The 15,067-nt window shown below is 43.8% G+C and overlaps 1 protein-coding gene across 2 annotated transcripts in view; it reads left to right on the plus strand.

The window, feature by feature from the left end:
* Positions 1-15,067, plus strand: part of itga5 (integrin, alpha 5 (fibronectin receptor, alpha polypeptide)) — a 53,007-nt gene that overhangs the window by 11,403 nt on the left and 26,537 nt on the right. For both annotated transcript variants that reach the window (XR_007571271.1, XM_050065287.1), the window contains exons 2-12: positions 1,847-1,977; positions 9,499-9,599; positions 10,151-10,274; positions 11,771-11,832; positions 11,915-11,960; positions 12,049-12,174; positions 12,277-12,321; positions 12,569-12,612; positions 12,835-12,891; positions 13,506-13,558; positions 13,729-13,937. Coding sequence is in view for 1 of the 2 variants with exons in the window: in XM_050065287.1 (XP_049921244.1) it covers positions 1,847-1,977; positions 9,499-9,599; positions 10,151-10,274; positions 11,771-11,832; positions 11,915-11,960; positions 12,049-12,174; positions 12,277-12,321; positions 12,569-12,612; positions 12,835-12,891; positions 13,506-13,558; positions 13,729-13,937 (998 nt within the window). In the remaining variant the exon portion in view is untranslated. The remainder of the gene's footprint in view (positions 1-1,846; positions 1,978-9,498; positions 9,600-10,150; positions 10,275-11,770; positions 11,833-11,914; positions 11,961-12,048; positions 12,175-12,276; positions 12,322-12,568; positions 12,613-12,834; positions 12,892-13,505; positions 13,559-13,728; positions 13,938-15,067) is intronic.

Raw genomic sequence — 15,067 nt, forward strand, 5'->3', positions numbered from 1 at the left:
TTGTAGTGCACTCATTCTTTGGGCCCAACAATATGGAAGATCCTGGGATAACAACTACTATACATATTCAGCCATCTTGGGATCTTGTATCTAAGTATTATTATACATCTATGATAGGGCCCTGCCTCCAATGCTGTATCCAGTTGTCCTTATACATGCCTGCCGTTAAAGGGTTTTTTTATGCAGTGGAAAAGGAGCTTGACAGTGAATCTTTTAGATTTTTTTTTTTTTACAGATATTTATTGCTCGCAGGTGACAGGAGTGCTGACTTGTACATGTACTCGTTTGCTGTGTTTATATTAACAGAGTGTGGTCTGCACGTGTTAAATATTTACTGACTGCTTGCATATCTGTGTGTACGTTTTGAGTCAGTGAGAGGGAGATCCTCAGCTGTCTCATCGTGAGAATCTCTGACCAGGAAGCCTCTCTGTGATTTAGATTACTGTACAGGTGGAGCTCTGCTGCTCTACAGGGATATTCCTGTGTCTGCATATGTGGTCAGAAACTGTTTCTTGCACTCCAAGTCGGATCGGTTTGTTTCTTTTTCTTTCTTCCAACACAAACCGGGAGTTTCTGTTCCACATTTAGACCTGGCATTGCACTGTATCTCCTCTGAGGTATGAAGACCACAGTAATGGTGTGACACTAAACTCAAAACTTCTGCTCTGTGACCTTCACTTTGTTCTCCCACTGTTGTGTGTTTTCAAAACCAGAGATGCTGAAATCATTTGAATGCTTTGTGCTGACCACCAACGCACTCTGGCCCACTTCAGTTTGATTTTTTCCACAAGCCATTCCATAACTTTTGTCATCTGAGGTTACAGATCGGTTCAGTGGGATTAATTATCTTGGATTACATGGGATATTGCAAAGGTTTAACTGCTTTTTGACTCATGCTGGCTCTCCCGTCTTCCTCTGGACCCTGCTGAGTAGTTACCCTTGGGGGCAGGATGCTAAGTCTAACCAAAATGTAAACGTTCATGCACTAGTGGAAGATCTGGGGCAGGAAAGGGTGGCTCTTCCTGTTTTGGAGCCCCCTAGACACCGTCTGGTCTCAGTGGTCCCATGCCTGCTTTACCCACATCAATGCCAGCAACTGTCTGTGATGCTTGTCGGGTCAAGTGGGTCCAGGATGAGGTAATGGCTAAGCAGTCCACTTAAGACACATTATCTACCGGGGGATCGCTTTTCCGACTTTACCAAGCTCAAATCTTTGTTTTCTCCATTAACGTGTCATCGCTCCTCTCTTCTCCTTCTCTTTCATCTCTGAAGGCTCACCTGTAACCTCACTGACTCTCTCTGTGTCAGTTGAAGTGCTCGGCTGCCCTTCCTGTAGTCGTACAGTGTAGCTCCAAGGACATTGAAGTTTAGTGCCACAGCTGAAGAAACAAGAGTGTGACTCAACTTAGCCTGTCTGCTTTTTTTGTTTTCTTATTGAATCTGCCCCACAGGGATGCATGTGTGACCATGTGAGTGTTTCTCCTTGTGTGTCTCTGACTGCACAAGTGGAGCGAATGCGTCTGTGAGCATCACATGTGCACATGTCATAGCAGCAGTTCCCCCTGGTTGTATGGGATTATGCAAAACCGTGCTGCAACCTGTTAAAATGTTTTGCTTGTGAGTCAGAATGCAGCTCGCTAAGCGGTAAAATGTGCGTACTGCATCATGTTTAAAGCTGTCAAGTGGGAGGTCTGGAATGCAATTTTTAATTGAGGCCAGGCTAAGAGCTACAGACCTTAGCGATGGTTTGGTAAGGAAATGCAGGTTCATATGGATCCTGTGGTTTGGTTAACATGTAACACTTCATTTACAGCAAGTCGTCTCTCTCTCTGTCTCCTGTTTGCAGTGCGAGCGTGGTGGTGGGAGCTCCCAAGGCCAGCACAAGGCAGGTTAACATTAGAGAGGGAGGATCTGTCTTCTACTGTCCGTGGAGCCTCAGCCAATCAGACTGTCACACCATTGAGTTTGATACTGAAGGTAAGCATAATAGAACAGTTCTGAAGGTCTGCATTGGGTGGCTTTACTGTCGCAGACAATGTTCCTAAGTTGGATAGAATCAAGAGAGCGCTCCTGTGATTTATATCATTTGGTGTAATGTCATCAAAAACTTAAGTCAGTCTTTTTCTAATGTTGAAGTTACCATAAGATGAAGAAGATATACTTACAGGAGCTATACATGCATTAAATGGAGAGATGTCAGAGCGAGGAGGGTGACCTTGCACAGGTGCCCTGAGCAGTTGGAGGTTCAGTGCCTTGCTCAAGGGCCTCAGCAGTGTCCAGAAGGTGAATTGGCACCTCTCCAGCTACCAGTCCTCGCTCCATACTTGGTCTGTATGGGGACTTCAACCAATGACCCTCCGGTTCCCAACCTAAGTCCCTATGGACTGAGCTACTGCCACCCCAGTAGCTCATAAACTTAAACATGTAATATTATTGTAAGAAAATTTTTGGCTCATGCAAATAGTGAAGTTCAATGACGTAAACATTATCAACAACCAATAGATAAACATATAGGGGGACTCTAGGGAGGCGCAGGAACATGAGCACGTCTTGGTTCTCTTGAAAAAGGAGGAGAAAGTGTTGGTGTTGGGGACTGAACTTAAGTTAGTGTTTAATTTGGTGTGCATGTTATCCACCACCCAGCACTTATTTTAGTGAGAAATTTTAATTTTTGAATCTGTTTGCTTCCCATTCCCACGCTCTCCTCCCACTAAAATAGCACAGCTCACCAATGGAGACTGGTAGCGCGTTGAAGCAACAAAATCCAAAGTATATAAAGTTTACACACAAATACAGTTTATCTTTGGGGATTATATTGATGCCGAATTGAAAAGGCTACTATTAACCTATGCTGCCTTTTATCTTGTGTTTCTAGAGTTATGTGTTTTTGCAGAAATGTAAGTAATTATTAATATATCAGACTTCTTAAAGGGAGTTTGGTGTAATGATTTCCATCAGGAGCAGGATCTAGGAATCTAGTTTTACTTTTCAAGATCCCCAGTCTTTGCAAAAATTTATGGTGTGACTAAAAACACAGTGTCTTAAGATGTGAGAAAGTGTCAGACTTTAGTCTTTTGAAAGTATTTTCAAAGTCTTTTCAAAGTTTTCTAGTGCGTGTTAGTCAGCTTTTTTGGTTGGACGACAAAAGCTGTCCTAACTTCATGATTTGTAATCATGCATTGATTACATGTGATTCCCCAGGTATTGGAGAGTTTGATAACCTGGGGACGTTCCTTAAACTCTCTTAGCTGAGCGTTGATGCTTCTCTGTGCACTTTTGAAGCCGTCAGAGCATTTCCTCTCTGCTCCTGTTGTCAGCAGCAGGTCAGGATCGCGCGTCAGGCGTCAGCGTTCCACTTCACTGAACTGTTGTTGGCTACGTTGGTTCCTGGATGCAGGATGGTCTTTTTTTCCTGTCTGTGTCCTCTCTTTGGGGATGAAAAGGATAATTGGGTGTTGAAGAGGTTTTTGAAGGATACCCCTTCCTTCCTCTGGGCTGTGTTTGTGTTGCCTTGCCCCAGGAGCTATAAGGAGATAAGCAACCAATAAACAAACAGATCCAACAAAGAAATGTCCTGTTTTGTTTGACAGGTGAAGCAGACACCGCCGGTCGTGACAAAAAGGCTCCAGTTAAGTCAGATAAAGTGGTTTAGGGGAACACAAGGAAGTCCGGGAGGTTTTCTAATGAATGGATTCATGTTTCAGTGCATCGTCAGAGTAGCTATTAGCCTGTTGTGCACAAGGGAGGTGAGGAAAGGAACAATCAAAGTAAAAAACACTGCTAGCTTTTAGACTGAACATGACCTGAAAACACATCCTCACACACACACACACACACACACACACACAAACAGTATGAATCACACGTATAGAGGGACATTTACCGCAGTGCTTTTGGCTTCTTTCCTATGAAATCAAAGCTTAGCATAGTGGGCCAGCTTAAATTTACTGTCCATAGTGCACAATAGGGAGAAATATTCCACTGAGTGTTTCACAAGCCTGGTTTAACAACATTCTTTTATTGGACACCGCTGCTTGGTACCCTTTGCTCCACTATTTTTGCACTGTTTTTCTTGCAACATGAAATGTGTTGCGCATCCATGGCCGTTGGCTGGAGGCCACAGCGAGTGATGTCATGTGCGAGCCGCGAGGCCTCACGGTGAAGGTTGGTCCCCTGGGCTGTCAGAGAGTGTCCTTCATATTTTTTAAGGGCCTTTGAAGGAGCTGATCAGAGTGCCAGAGCCGGTTCAGACATCTGGATTGCGGCACAGCTATCGTACAGTGGAGGAACACTCAATACATGGACATGTGCATGCAAATGTGGCTTTGCCAAACAGCTGTTGCGTGGATGACATTTACTGCTGCAATTCATTTACTGTAGCTGTCGCTGTTTTCTTTGCTAAATCTGATAGTAAAGGCTCGAGCAATAAAAAAAGCCACTTTTTCTTCAGTATGAAATCTTGGGTAAAAGGGTGATATCTTCCACTAGGGTACTGGTACCCATATTCCTATAACAAAGTGATGTCATATGTCTCACTGTCTCTTGGGCTGCTTCCACACTAATACACTCTCATTTTGAAACACATAACTTTTGCCACACTTACGCCTCTGTCCACACTTTGGCGTACTGAAACCCATAAAATGGAGACTTTTTAAAACAGTGCTGACCCCATTTTAGTTTGAAAACTCCAGGGTTGTGTTTTAGTCTGGACGGGCAGGAATAGAATTTTGAAAACGATGATGCAGCCACCCACATTTGTCTCACGACTGAGTCCTATCAGTCATGACTTGTCAAACCAAAGGTCTACACACCTTTTGTGTTTTCATCCTGCTTGTTCTCCTTTTCCACTGCCATGGCTATCTGCAGCAATGAATAATGCTCTCCTCTAATAAATCCCTGTATTTGCGAAGCAAAGCAAATCTACATTTTCCGCAGACTTGACCGCCTTAGTAACAGTTTCAGCTCATTGTCAGTCAAAGTAAAGAAATCACTGGATATACTTTTTGCCATTGCTGCTCTGTCTCTGTTGTAGTTTCCTTAACTAAGCAACAAATTGTCGAGTAGAGCTGTTGCTGTGAAGGAATTTCCCCTGCTGTGATTAACAGTGGCTCAGCGGCATGACATCCATTTTTAGTGTTTTCATCATTTATTTTGATTTTAGGGCCTCTTAAATGAGTTTTATTGTTTGGCTATAATTAGGTAGATTGTTGCTTGTTAAATGACAAAGATAGCACAGTTTTAAAACAAATTAAATACTTGTACGGTGTTAAATGCAGAACACAGAAGGGCAATGAGGCACGGTAAAAGGCACAGTATTTTTTTCAGCGGAGACATCTCGGTTGCACCAGGTTGCTATGATACATAATATCTGAGGAAGTAAAAATCTTAGCACAAGGTCGAGCATTTGGAAGGGAAGGTTGAAGTAAATTGGGAGAGAGGTCGGACCCACAAGTCTGTTGGGTTCATTATCCATTTCTCCTCTACTGTTGTTGTTGTTCAGCAATAAGACTGTTGGTCTTAGTGGTATTTGTCCTGTCCCTCCTCCACTGTGATTGGACAGCTGAGTAAAGACTGCCAATGATGTGGCACTCTAGTGTTCTACCTAAAGTTGAATTGTTTCTAAACTCTGGGCGACCAGGAAATAACGGCAAATGTGCAGCGCTCTGCACAGAATAGATGCACAGCCCCTCGCCATGCAGCTAGCATTTGTAGCATACAGTAAATACACAGTACTGCCATGAAAACAAACAACAACAACATGAATGTAGCAGTTGTTGCAGTTGCTTGCCATCACCTTTGGTATTGCAATTTTGTGGTTATCATGACAGCCCTACCGCAGAGTAGACAATCTGCTTCCTGTTCACACTGGCACGAACATGTCCGGTGCACATGAATGGTCATGTGATAAATTTGTTAGTATGGACAGAGATTAAACCTGAAACAGAGCTACAACACTCCAGTGTACTAACATCTTTTTCAGTTTATAATGCCACTTAAAAACAGAGGTATTAGTGTGGATGTAGCTTCACTGTCTGTTGGTGTGTTTGAGCTCTGACCTACAGGCCGTAGCCTCTCTTAATTAGCCTAACTAATTGGGTCAAAGTGGCCAGAGGCTCCCTCCCATCCACTTCCTCTTCCATTGAGATAAGAGCCGAGAACGGGGGTGAGGGGAGCGAGGGCAGTAGGGACGGTGTGAGAAGGGCACATACAGGAAGGGAGGAAGGGAGGAAGGGAGGAAGGGAGGGAGGGTATGAAGGCCAGAGGGGAAGGAGGAAAGAGGGAGAAACCAGAGCTCTGTTCCTCCGCTCTGTCCCCCTCTGTTCTCCTGCTGCTGGTTCTCCCACAGGGGCAGCTGATGTGATGAGTGAATTTGGCCATTTGTCTTCGACCCCACTGACACACACAAAAATACACACACGCAAAATGAGAGGCTCTAACCCCACTAATGGCTGTCGACACACACACACACACACACACACAGTTCAAAGGCGAGAGTGAGTCTATGGACGATCTCCAGACCCCCACACTGTTCTGATGGTCCCGGGAGAGACCAGGCCAGGCACCATGTCACATCAGCACACTGCTCTAACCAGCCTCCCATGGGGGTTTCTTCAGTCAGATGTTGTTGTGTCCCTTCTCTGGGTTTCCCTCTGTCCCCCCTCTGTTTTCATGGAAAGCATTTCACGTGACTCCAGCTGGCTGCCTTCAGCTGCTCGCAGACAACAAACACGACTTTTCATCACCCGTCATACTGACACAGAACTAATACTAGAACGAATGCTGCCATGTGAGAACTTGAGTTTCTTTAGGCGGGTACGCTGATGTGCTTCCTCTCTTTTACATGGCCAGATCACAGTTATGCAGTATGAATTACAAGAGGACTTTCTGCAGGTTGCCTTGGTAACATGACTCAAACACAGTCGCCCTGCAGCTCCGACCTCTCCCTGGTGGCTTTGCATTGGCCTTATCCAAACAAAGACCTCTGAGTTATGAAAATATTAAGGAGGTGTACCCTTTAAGAAAAAGCACCATGCAGTTATGGCAGATTAGTTAAAGTAACATGCTCATAAGGAGCCGTTTGAAGTGCTGGTCATGTTATTAACTGTATGGCTGAAGCACTTCTTTTCACAGTGGCTACTAAATTCTCTGGGTGCAGGGCCCGCTGCTGTAGGCCTGTGATGAATAACGTTAGCAGGAAACCCCAGTTGGAGATTAAGCAGAAATACAGTCTGGTTATTAAAAAACTATAATCTCTCTGCTTACTGTCTGGGGTGAGGGGGAGCAGCACTCCCTGAAAGCACGGAGAGAAAGGGCCATGTAGACGTGGAGACTACGGCGAGAAAGTGCAAGAAAAATGAATAGGAAGATGGAGATAATACTGAAAATGAAAACAGGGGAAGGGGGAGAGAAGTGTGTGCCTAAACAGAGATGACTGTGAGGTTGCTATGAGGAAGCCGGGCCAGAGTGTGTATGTTTTCCTTGGACCCTGGCCCCTTCGCTGTTTCCACAAAGACACGGAGCAGCTCCAGGCTGCCTAGTTGGCTGGGAGGGAAGACCAGGGGCGGACAGTCATGGAGAGAGAGGCCTGACACACAGCCTGCTTTCTTCACATCCACATAGGTCGTGATCTCTTGCAGTATCTACTAATCCTCAGCCCCTGTTATCAGTCTCTGCTCTGCTGTTTTTGCAGTTGACAGAATCACCATGATGCTGTGCAAACACTTACGAATAGACAACAGGCAATTTGGTCAGGGACACTTTTGTCAAAGAAAACTTTATTTCCATTTGCAGTATTACATTTGGCGGTATGGCTCTGTTCTTGGGCCCCTCTGCCTTTCCTCGCCTAAGGCTGAGAGAGCACACCTTGCCGCCCTTCCACACGCCTGCGTTGAAAGCCATAAGACAGAGAGAACACACCTGTCTGACCCTTCACGTGCAAATAAGGAAAGCCTTAGGCAGAGAGGCAAACCTCCCTGCCCTTCCATGTGCCTACATGGAAAGTCTAAGGCAGGGAGAGCAGCAGCAATGACACTGATAAGTCAGACACAGCATGAAAAGGAGGAGCTGGGGTGGAGGCAGGTTGCAAAGCGGCTTGCAGAGGAAGCAGCAACAGTAGGCAGGCCAGAGCAGTTTAAATAGGGCGTCCTGAATGAGATTCATCAATTGGTTGCATAGAAAGGAATCATATGATCTATCAGCTGACTCCCTTCCATCAATCAGCTGCTCCATCAGTTGATTGGCTGTTGTTCAATTTGTTTTGAAATGCAGAGATATGTGCAAAAGGCAAACTTGTTTATTTCTGTTATCAATTTAAGCTGCAACTGTAACTTTTAAAGATATATAATTAACACAGTGGTTTGACCTATCGGAAGTTTCTGCTGTGCTTATTTTATTTTTTTGTTCCTTTGCTAGCATCTTTCATAAACCAAATCTATGGCACAGAAGTTGAGCAATGTACTGCTGTGGATGGGGCTGCAGCAAAACATACTTTAGCCACCTAAGAGATCAATATCAGTTCAAGAGTATGCTACATTTGGAAAATTTTCACTGCTTTATCTCACACACTAACTGATCAAGGCAGCGGCAGACCAGCATATCCAGTCTGATTATTAATGACTCTAGAGGCTTTGAGATAACGGTTTCAGTTCCCCATCTGAAAGGAATGTATGATGGCAAAGTAAAGCTGTGAAAATATTCTAAATATAGCGCACACTTAAACTGATAAAGATTTTTTAAGTGGCCTAAAACAAACCCATTGAGGCAGCGTTTGCTCATTGCCGTTTGATTTAATGTACGTGATGCGGAGGGTCTCTACCCAGAAGTTACTTTAAAAAAACGTTGTGATTCAGTCTGTATGCCTGTGGTTTGACAAAGTCTACAGGAGAAATGCGTCTGAGGTCTGCAAAGGGTTAAGTAGGAGTGGTTCGGTTGCTCTTGACCTCACATTTGCACTTCCCTTATAGATGTCAGCTCATACTATAAGAGCCAGCCCTCGTGTATGAACTGATAGTGGTGCGACTTCCTTGCCTAATCAATTTGTTAGGATTTCATTCTCCATTGCAGCACAGATGTAACATCTGTCTTCCAATAAAGTTGTGTTTAAACCTGACTCCCCGGACCATCTGTCATGTCACCTGCTGCTGTCAAAGCGATGAAGTGGGAGATCAGCATTAGTGGCCAGGTGGTCAAACAGAGCGAAGGGTCAGCGGGGTTAAGCTAGGTCCAAACCCGGCCGGGCTAAGAGAGCTATTATCATGTGATCAGTGGCCGAGCAGCAAATACCATACTTTTCAAATTCTCACCCTGATTGTCTTTGCATGAAAAATAGTGTAACTGGAGTCCTAAAGCCTGCTTTCTGCCAACTGTCCAGATGTTTCCGAGGGCCTGGAAGGGGAAGGCAGAATTAAGATATTCAACTCCATGCAAGGAGACCCAAATGAAGGAATGCATGTTTTGTCATAGAGCTTTTACTCAGTGTTATTTTCTTGTGTTTCTAAGGGGATCGCAAGGTCCTGCTCAACGACACAGAACATCAGGTCGATTTCAAGTCCCACCAATGGTTCGGAGCCACTGTGCGTTCTCACGGTGACACAATTCTGGTAAGGTGACACTCTCAGGGATGATTTTGGGGGTTGGGAAGAAATGGACTAGAATTTCAGCTCTGCGCCACACCACTGGTGCTCTTTGCTGTTATGATTGGGGCTTTCAGTGAAGCCAGCTCTGGCCACTGGGCTGTGAGAACCTCTGAGTGATGTCTCTCTCTGATGTCAGGGGTGTGTGTATGTTCTTTGTTAGAAATTTGTCTCACAGATTACTGTCCATTAAGTTGTTGTCATTCAGGTCCAGTTCTCACCTCCAGTTTCGAGACACCATAAAGAAATGTTTTGTGCCTCCCCCCGTGACATCAAAGTTGAGCCGCCTCTTGTTTGGTCTGATAGTCCGGGTTGTGACCTGGGTTGAGTTACGTGGTTACCCTGCTCCAGATGTACTGCTGACCTTAGCCTGGGTCTCCCCCGGAGTTCACCAGTGTGATGTTGCAACTGGAAAAACATCTCCCACCTAAAAGTTCACCCCATTCATCACCACATCTCCTCCCTCCCCTTCCCCCCACCCACCAATCCCCATCACTCTCCACCTCCTCTCTACCCAGGCCTGCGCCCCTCTCTACTCCTGGCGTACTGAAAAAGATGTCCCCCGTTCTGATGCAACAGGAACCTGCTACCTCTCAGTGCATAATTTCACCAAGTTTGTGGAGTATGCACCCTGCCGCACAGGTAACTGACACCTCTCTTCAGATCTTCATTGACGTTTGCAGTGGTTGTTTGTTTGTCATGTAGGGTATCTCAAAGGGGACATGTTCCAGCAGGAATATGATCCCCAAATCTCGGAGAAATTAACAACAGCGGCAACCAAGATTGCTGATCCTGATGTTACCTTGTAGCTTCATGTACATCAGCAGTGTACTTTCGGCTGAGAAATGACTTAAATTTAGAGGCTTTTTCTGCTGTTAAAAATCACCAATAAAAGCCTCTAAACACAACCAGACCTTTTCAACAGGAATATGATCTGAAATCAGGGAGAAATAAACAATATCAGCAAATCAAGGCTACATGTTTCCCCGATGTTAGCATGTAGCTACATGCAACAGTGTAGGCTACATTCAGCTGGAGAATGACTGTAAAGCAGCACTTTCTCCTGTTAAAAATCTACTATTTAAACCTCTAAACCCAACCAGACATGTTCCAGCAAGAATATGATCTGAAATCTTAGAGAAAATACAACTTCAGCGACCAAGTTTTCATGTTTCCCTGAGGTTAGCATGTAGCTTTATACAGAACTGTACTCGAAACAGGGGAATGACTATATAGGGTCACTTTCTCCGGGTAAAAATCCCCAATAAAAGCTTCTAAACACAGCTGGACATGTTCCAGCAGGAATATGATTCAAAATCTTGGAGAACTAATCAACACAAGCAAGATTGTTTCCCTGATGTTAGCTTGTAGCTTCATGTATGTTAGCAGTGTACTTGCAGCTGGGAAATTACTTTAATACAGGCTCTTTTCATTGTTAACAACCACCGATTAAAGCTTCTAAACACAACCAGACCTGTTCAACAGGAATATCATCAGTTACTGAGGAGAAATTAACAACATAAGCAACCAAGATACATGTTTCCCTGATGTTAGCATGTAGCTTCATACAGCCGGAGAATGACTGTGTAGCCTATAGTGTCACTTTCTCCCAGTAAAAATCACCAATAAAAGCTTCTAAACAAAACTGGACATGTCCCAGCAGGAATATGATCCTAAATTGGCTACAAATTAACAATACTAGCAAACAAGGTTACATGTTTCCCTGATGTTAGCATGTCGCTACATGTAGCAGTGTAGGCTAACTGCAACTTGCAGTAGTAAGCCTAGAGCAAATCCATCACAAGCTTACGTCAGCTTGGAGCCAAAGTAGAAAACAACACTGGCATCAGGAGTATTCATAACAGTCTGCAGCCTGAGGTTTTTGCTCACTGGGGTTATTTTACATATGTTTACCTCATTATTTGAAACCTTGGCTGCGTTTAATATGAGTATCCAACATCATAACATTATATATTAAACATAAAAAGCATAGGTCACCTTTAATAAGACAGCTGCCCTCCTTCTGGGTGGTAAATAAGGAAACCTGTCTTTGCTGATGTAGTCGTACCTCAAAAGCAGAAGCTCTTGAATATTATTACATCGAATAATTCATGATGCTCCCCTTCTGTGTGTTTCAGAGATCAGTGATCCGGTGGGACAAGGCTACTGTCAGGGAGGATTCAGCGCTGACTTCACAACGGTAATAACTATGTTCCTGTTAGTGAACAACCTGGATAATCTTTCCTTTTTCATTGTAGTAATTCACAGGTTTTATCTTTCAGGATGGCAAAGTGGTGTTGGGAGGGCCAGGCAGCTACTATTGGCAAGGTATGTTGGACATACTGATCAACCACGCGAAAATTTAGAAAAACCAAGCCTCAAAGTTATTTTCTATTTCTCCTCGGTCGTACTTTAGGTCAGGTGATCTCTGCAGCGAAGGAGGAAATTATCAAAGCATACTACCCGGGCTATTTTATGCAGTCTGTGGGCGGCCAGATCCAAACCAAACAGGTCGAGTCTAAACATGATGACAGCTACCAAGGTAAGAGAGGCTTCTATGATTCTGGTTGTTTTAACGATGGCTGCACACTCACACATAACTTGCCATGCCAGCTGAGGCTCATATCTGTCCCCTTGTCTGCAGGCTACTCTGTTGCTGTTGGGGAATTCAGTGGCGATCAAGTGGAAGGTAAGTCAATAAAATAGGGTATGCATGCACACGGCCAAAGTTAGGTGAAGCGTACAAGAGAAAAAACACATAATAGCAAGGCAAATATTTAAACTGAAGTGAACATAAACTGAAGTCAGCTACAATATTTTACATGATTATTGAGCTGGAAACGTTGTCAGCACTGGAATTCTCTTACCCTCCTGCTGGGCTTGACCTGTATATTTTCCCTTCTAAATCTTTGCTTCATCTCTCTGTGCACCTCCAGATTTTGTGGCCGGTGTTCCAAAAGGACTCATGCTTTATGGTTCGGTAAGAAAGCTTAATCATCACTCTCATTTTGGCACTCACTTTGGTGCTTTTAGAGCGAGAGGCCTGGGCCTTCGATTTGGGACGGATACAGGAAAGTCAAAGAAAGAAAACAGCCTCAGAGATGTTGTCACAGTGGGAATTATTTTTGCAGTGAATTCCATACCAGAGATAGTGCTTACATTATAAAAAAGATGTTCACCATATGCGGCTGCTGTGTTGCAGGTGTCTGTTCTGAACGGTACAGATCTGAAGACCATGATCAACTACACTGGCGAGCAGGTGAGTCGGAGAGCTCCAGCCTCTACAGAAAGTTCCTTCACGCTCCACTTCCTCTCTGTTTTCATTGCTCGGCTCCTCATGAGAGCTCTTAATTTGTTGAGTAAGTGTAAGCAAAAAAATAATTTCCTTTACAACGTTCTCTTAACTAGATTTTGGTCTCTTTCGTGGTTTGCTGTAAAGCTCAGTTATTGAGGCGAAAGTGCAGTGGCAATTTGTGCAAAATGGTTCTGGGAATAGAAAAGCACTGAGCTCATTTAAACAGTGATGATTGACTCAGCTGAATAAATAAAATCACAAGTGAATTTGCTTACACTCTGGCAATTTAGCCTCCTCCTACGATGTCTGTGCTTTTTAGACTCGAGGGTCATGACAGACAATTCAGAAAATGAAACCGAGCTGGAACAGAATCAGCACCAAACTGGGCCTTAACTGTAAAACCCATCAAGCCCTCATGTTTCCTTCAAGACTCCTTTTTTTCTAGTTATGCAGAAAGCAAGGAAGTTTGTAGTAGCATGACTATTTTGTATTATCAAGGAACAAATCTTGATTATATTAATGCCTTTAAATAATGACGTTTTCATTGGCCAAATTAACGGAAACTCTTCGCTTCACAGATGGGATCATATTTTGGCTACGCCGTGGCATCGACTGACATAAACAGTGATGGGTGAGTAGCCTCGTCCCTGTCTGTTTTTCCTCATCCTCCCTGTCTTCCTCCGTCTCTTCTTGCCAGATAATTAGCTGGCAGAATCTATTGGATGCCACCAGCGACCCATTACAGGCGTCGATGTGTCTGAGCCTAAATGAGTTTGTCTGATTTTCCTTTCTTGTCTGCAGGATGGCTGACCTGCTGGTGGGAGCTCCCATGTTCATGGTCCGGGGCTCTGATGGTCGTCTGGAAGAGATGGGCCGGGTCTATGTTTACCTACAGCGTGGCCCTGTGGACCTGGAGCTCCGCCTACCTCAACTGACAGGCAACCAGGTGTATGGGAGATTTGGTAGCACCATTGCACCATTGGGAGATCTGAACCAGGATGGTTACAATGGTAAGCATGGGGATTGTAATGGGGATGGACAATAGACTGATGAAATATTTTAAAGTAAAAGTAGTTAGCATCAAGATTTATTTTCTTTCTACATCAGACTCACATGAAAATGACATTTTATGGTTCTGTATGCGACATTCAGGGCATTAAAACTGCACCAAACCAGTATTTGCTTTATTAAGATGTAGTTGAGTAATAGCCTCCTGAAAAGGAAGCCATGCTAGTGCTATAATCACAATCATAAGCTTATTTGTGGTTTGTTATTGTAAGCCCAGTGTGGTCCTTCTGGCTCATTGCTGCCACTTTTCACTGCACTCATACAGCAGTTACCGCTGATATTGGGACAGTGCTGTCGCAGAAGCGTAGTGCCTACTCTCCGATTCCCCTGTGGTTAACACCGTTAGCTTTGTCAGTGATGTTGCTGTTGTTTAAGCTTCATGTACGTATGTGAGTCAACCTAAAGTCCATTCAGTCCTGTGGAAACATCCATAAACTTGAAGGCGAAACTACTTGTTCCTATTTTTCAGTGTGGGATTTGCCTCGAATAAAAAAATTGGAAAAAAAAAAACTTTAAGTGAAAAAATTTAAATTTTGAGGCATATTTCAAAAAGACCCTATGCACTGTGCCACAAGAAGTTAGCATTAACTTCTAGCATGTTTCGCTAGCTATCATTGGTAACATGCTAATTGTGTAACTTATAGAGTACATGCTTAGTGGAGTTTAAAATGGGAGTTTTACATATAAATACTGTATGTAGAAATAGTGTCAGTACTTAAAGGTTTTTACAAATTAAGTAATACGGTATCAAACAAAGGCAAAGAAGGACACCTGGTAATAATCTAAATGGAAAAGGTAAATGATATTTTTTCTATTGCATTGTATTGGAAATCAATAATATTGCCTACTATGATTAATTTAATGATTGGAGGTTTTGTAAGTGAACTGTCAAACCCAGACAAACCTTTTTTCAGCACCCTAGTGACAGAGCTTGGAATGAAAATGTCGGTTGGATGGTTGGCCAGTCCAGCACTTTGGTCTAGATTAATGGTCTTAACATTTTGCACATTTCATTTCATGGTCCCAAAAGGATGAAGACTAATGACTTTGGTGATCCACTGACTTTTCCTCT

Source organism: Epinephelus moara, chromosome 16 (genome assembly GCF_006386435.1).
Source record: "Epinephelus moara isolate mb chromosome 16, YSFRI_EMoa_1.0, whole genome shotgun sequence".
NCBI classification, from domain to species: domain Eukaryota; kingdom Metazoa; phylum Chordata; class Actinopteri; order Perciformes; family Serranidae; genus Epinephelus; species Epinephelus moara.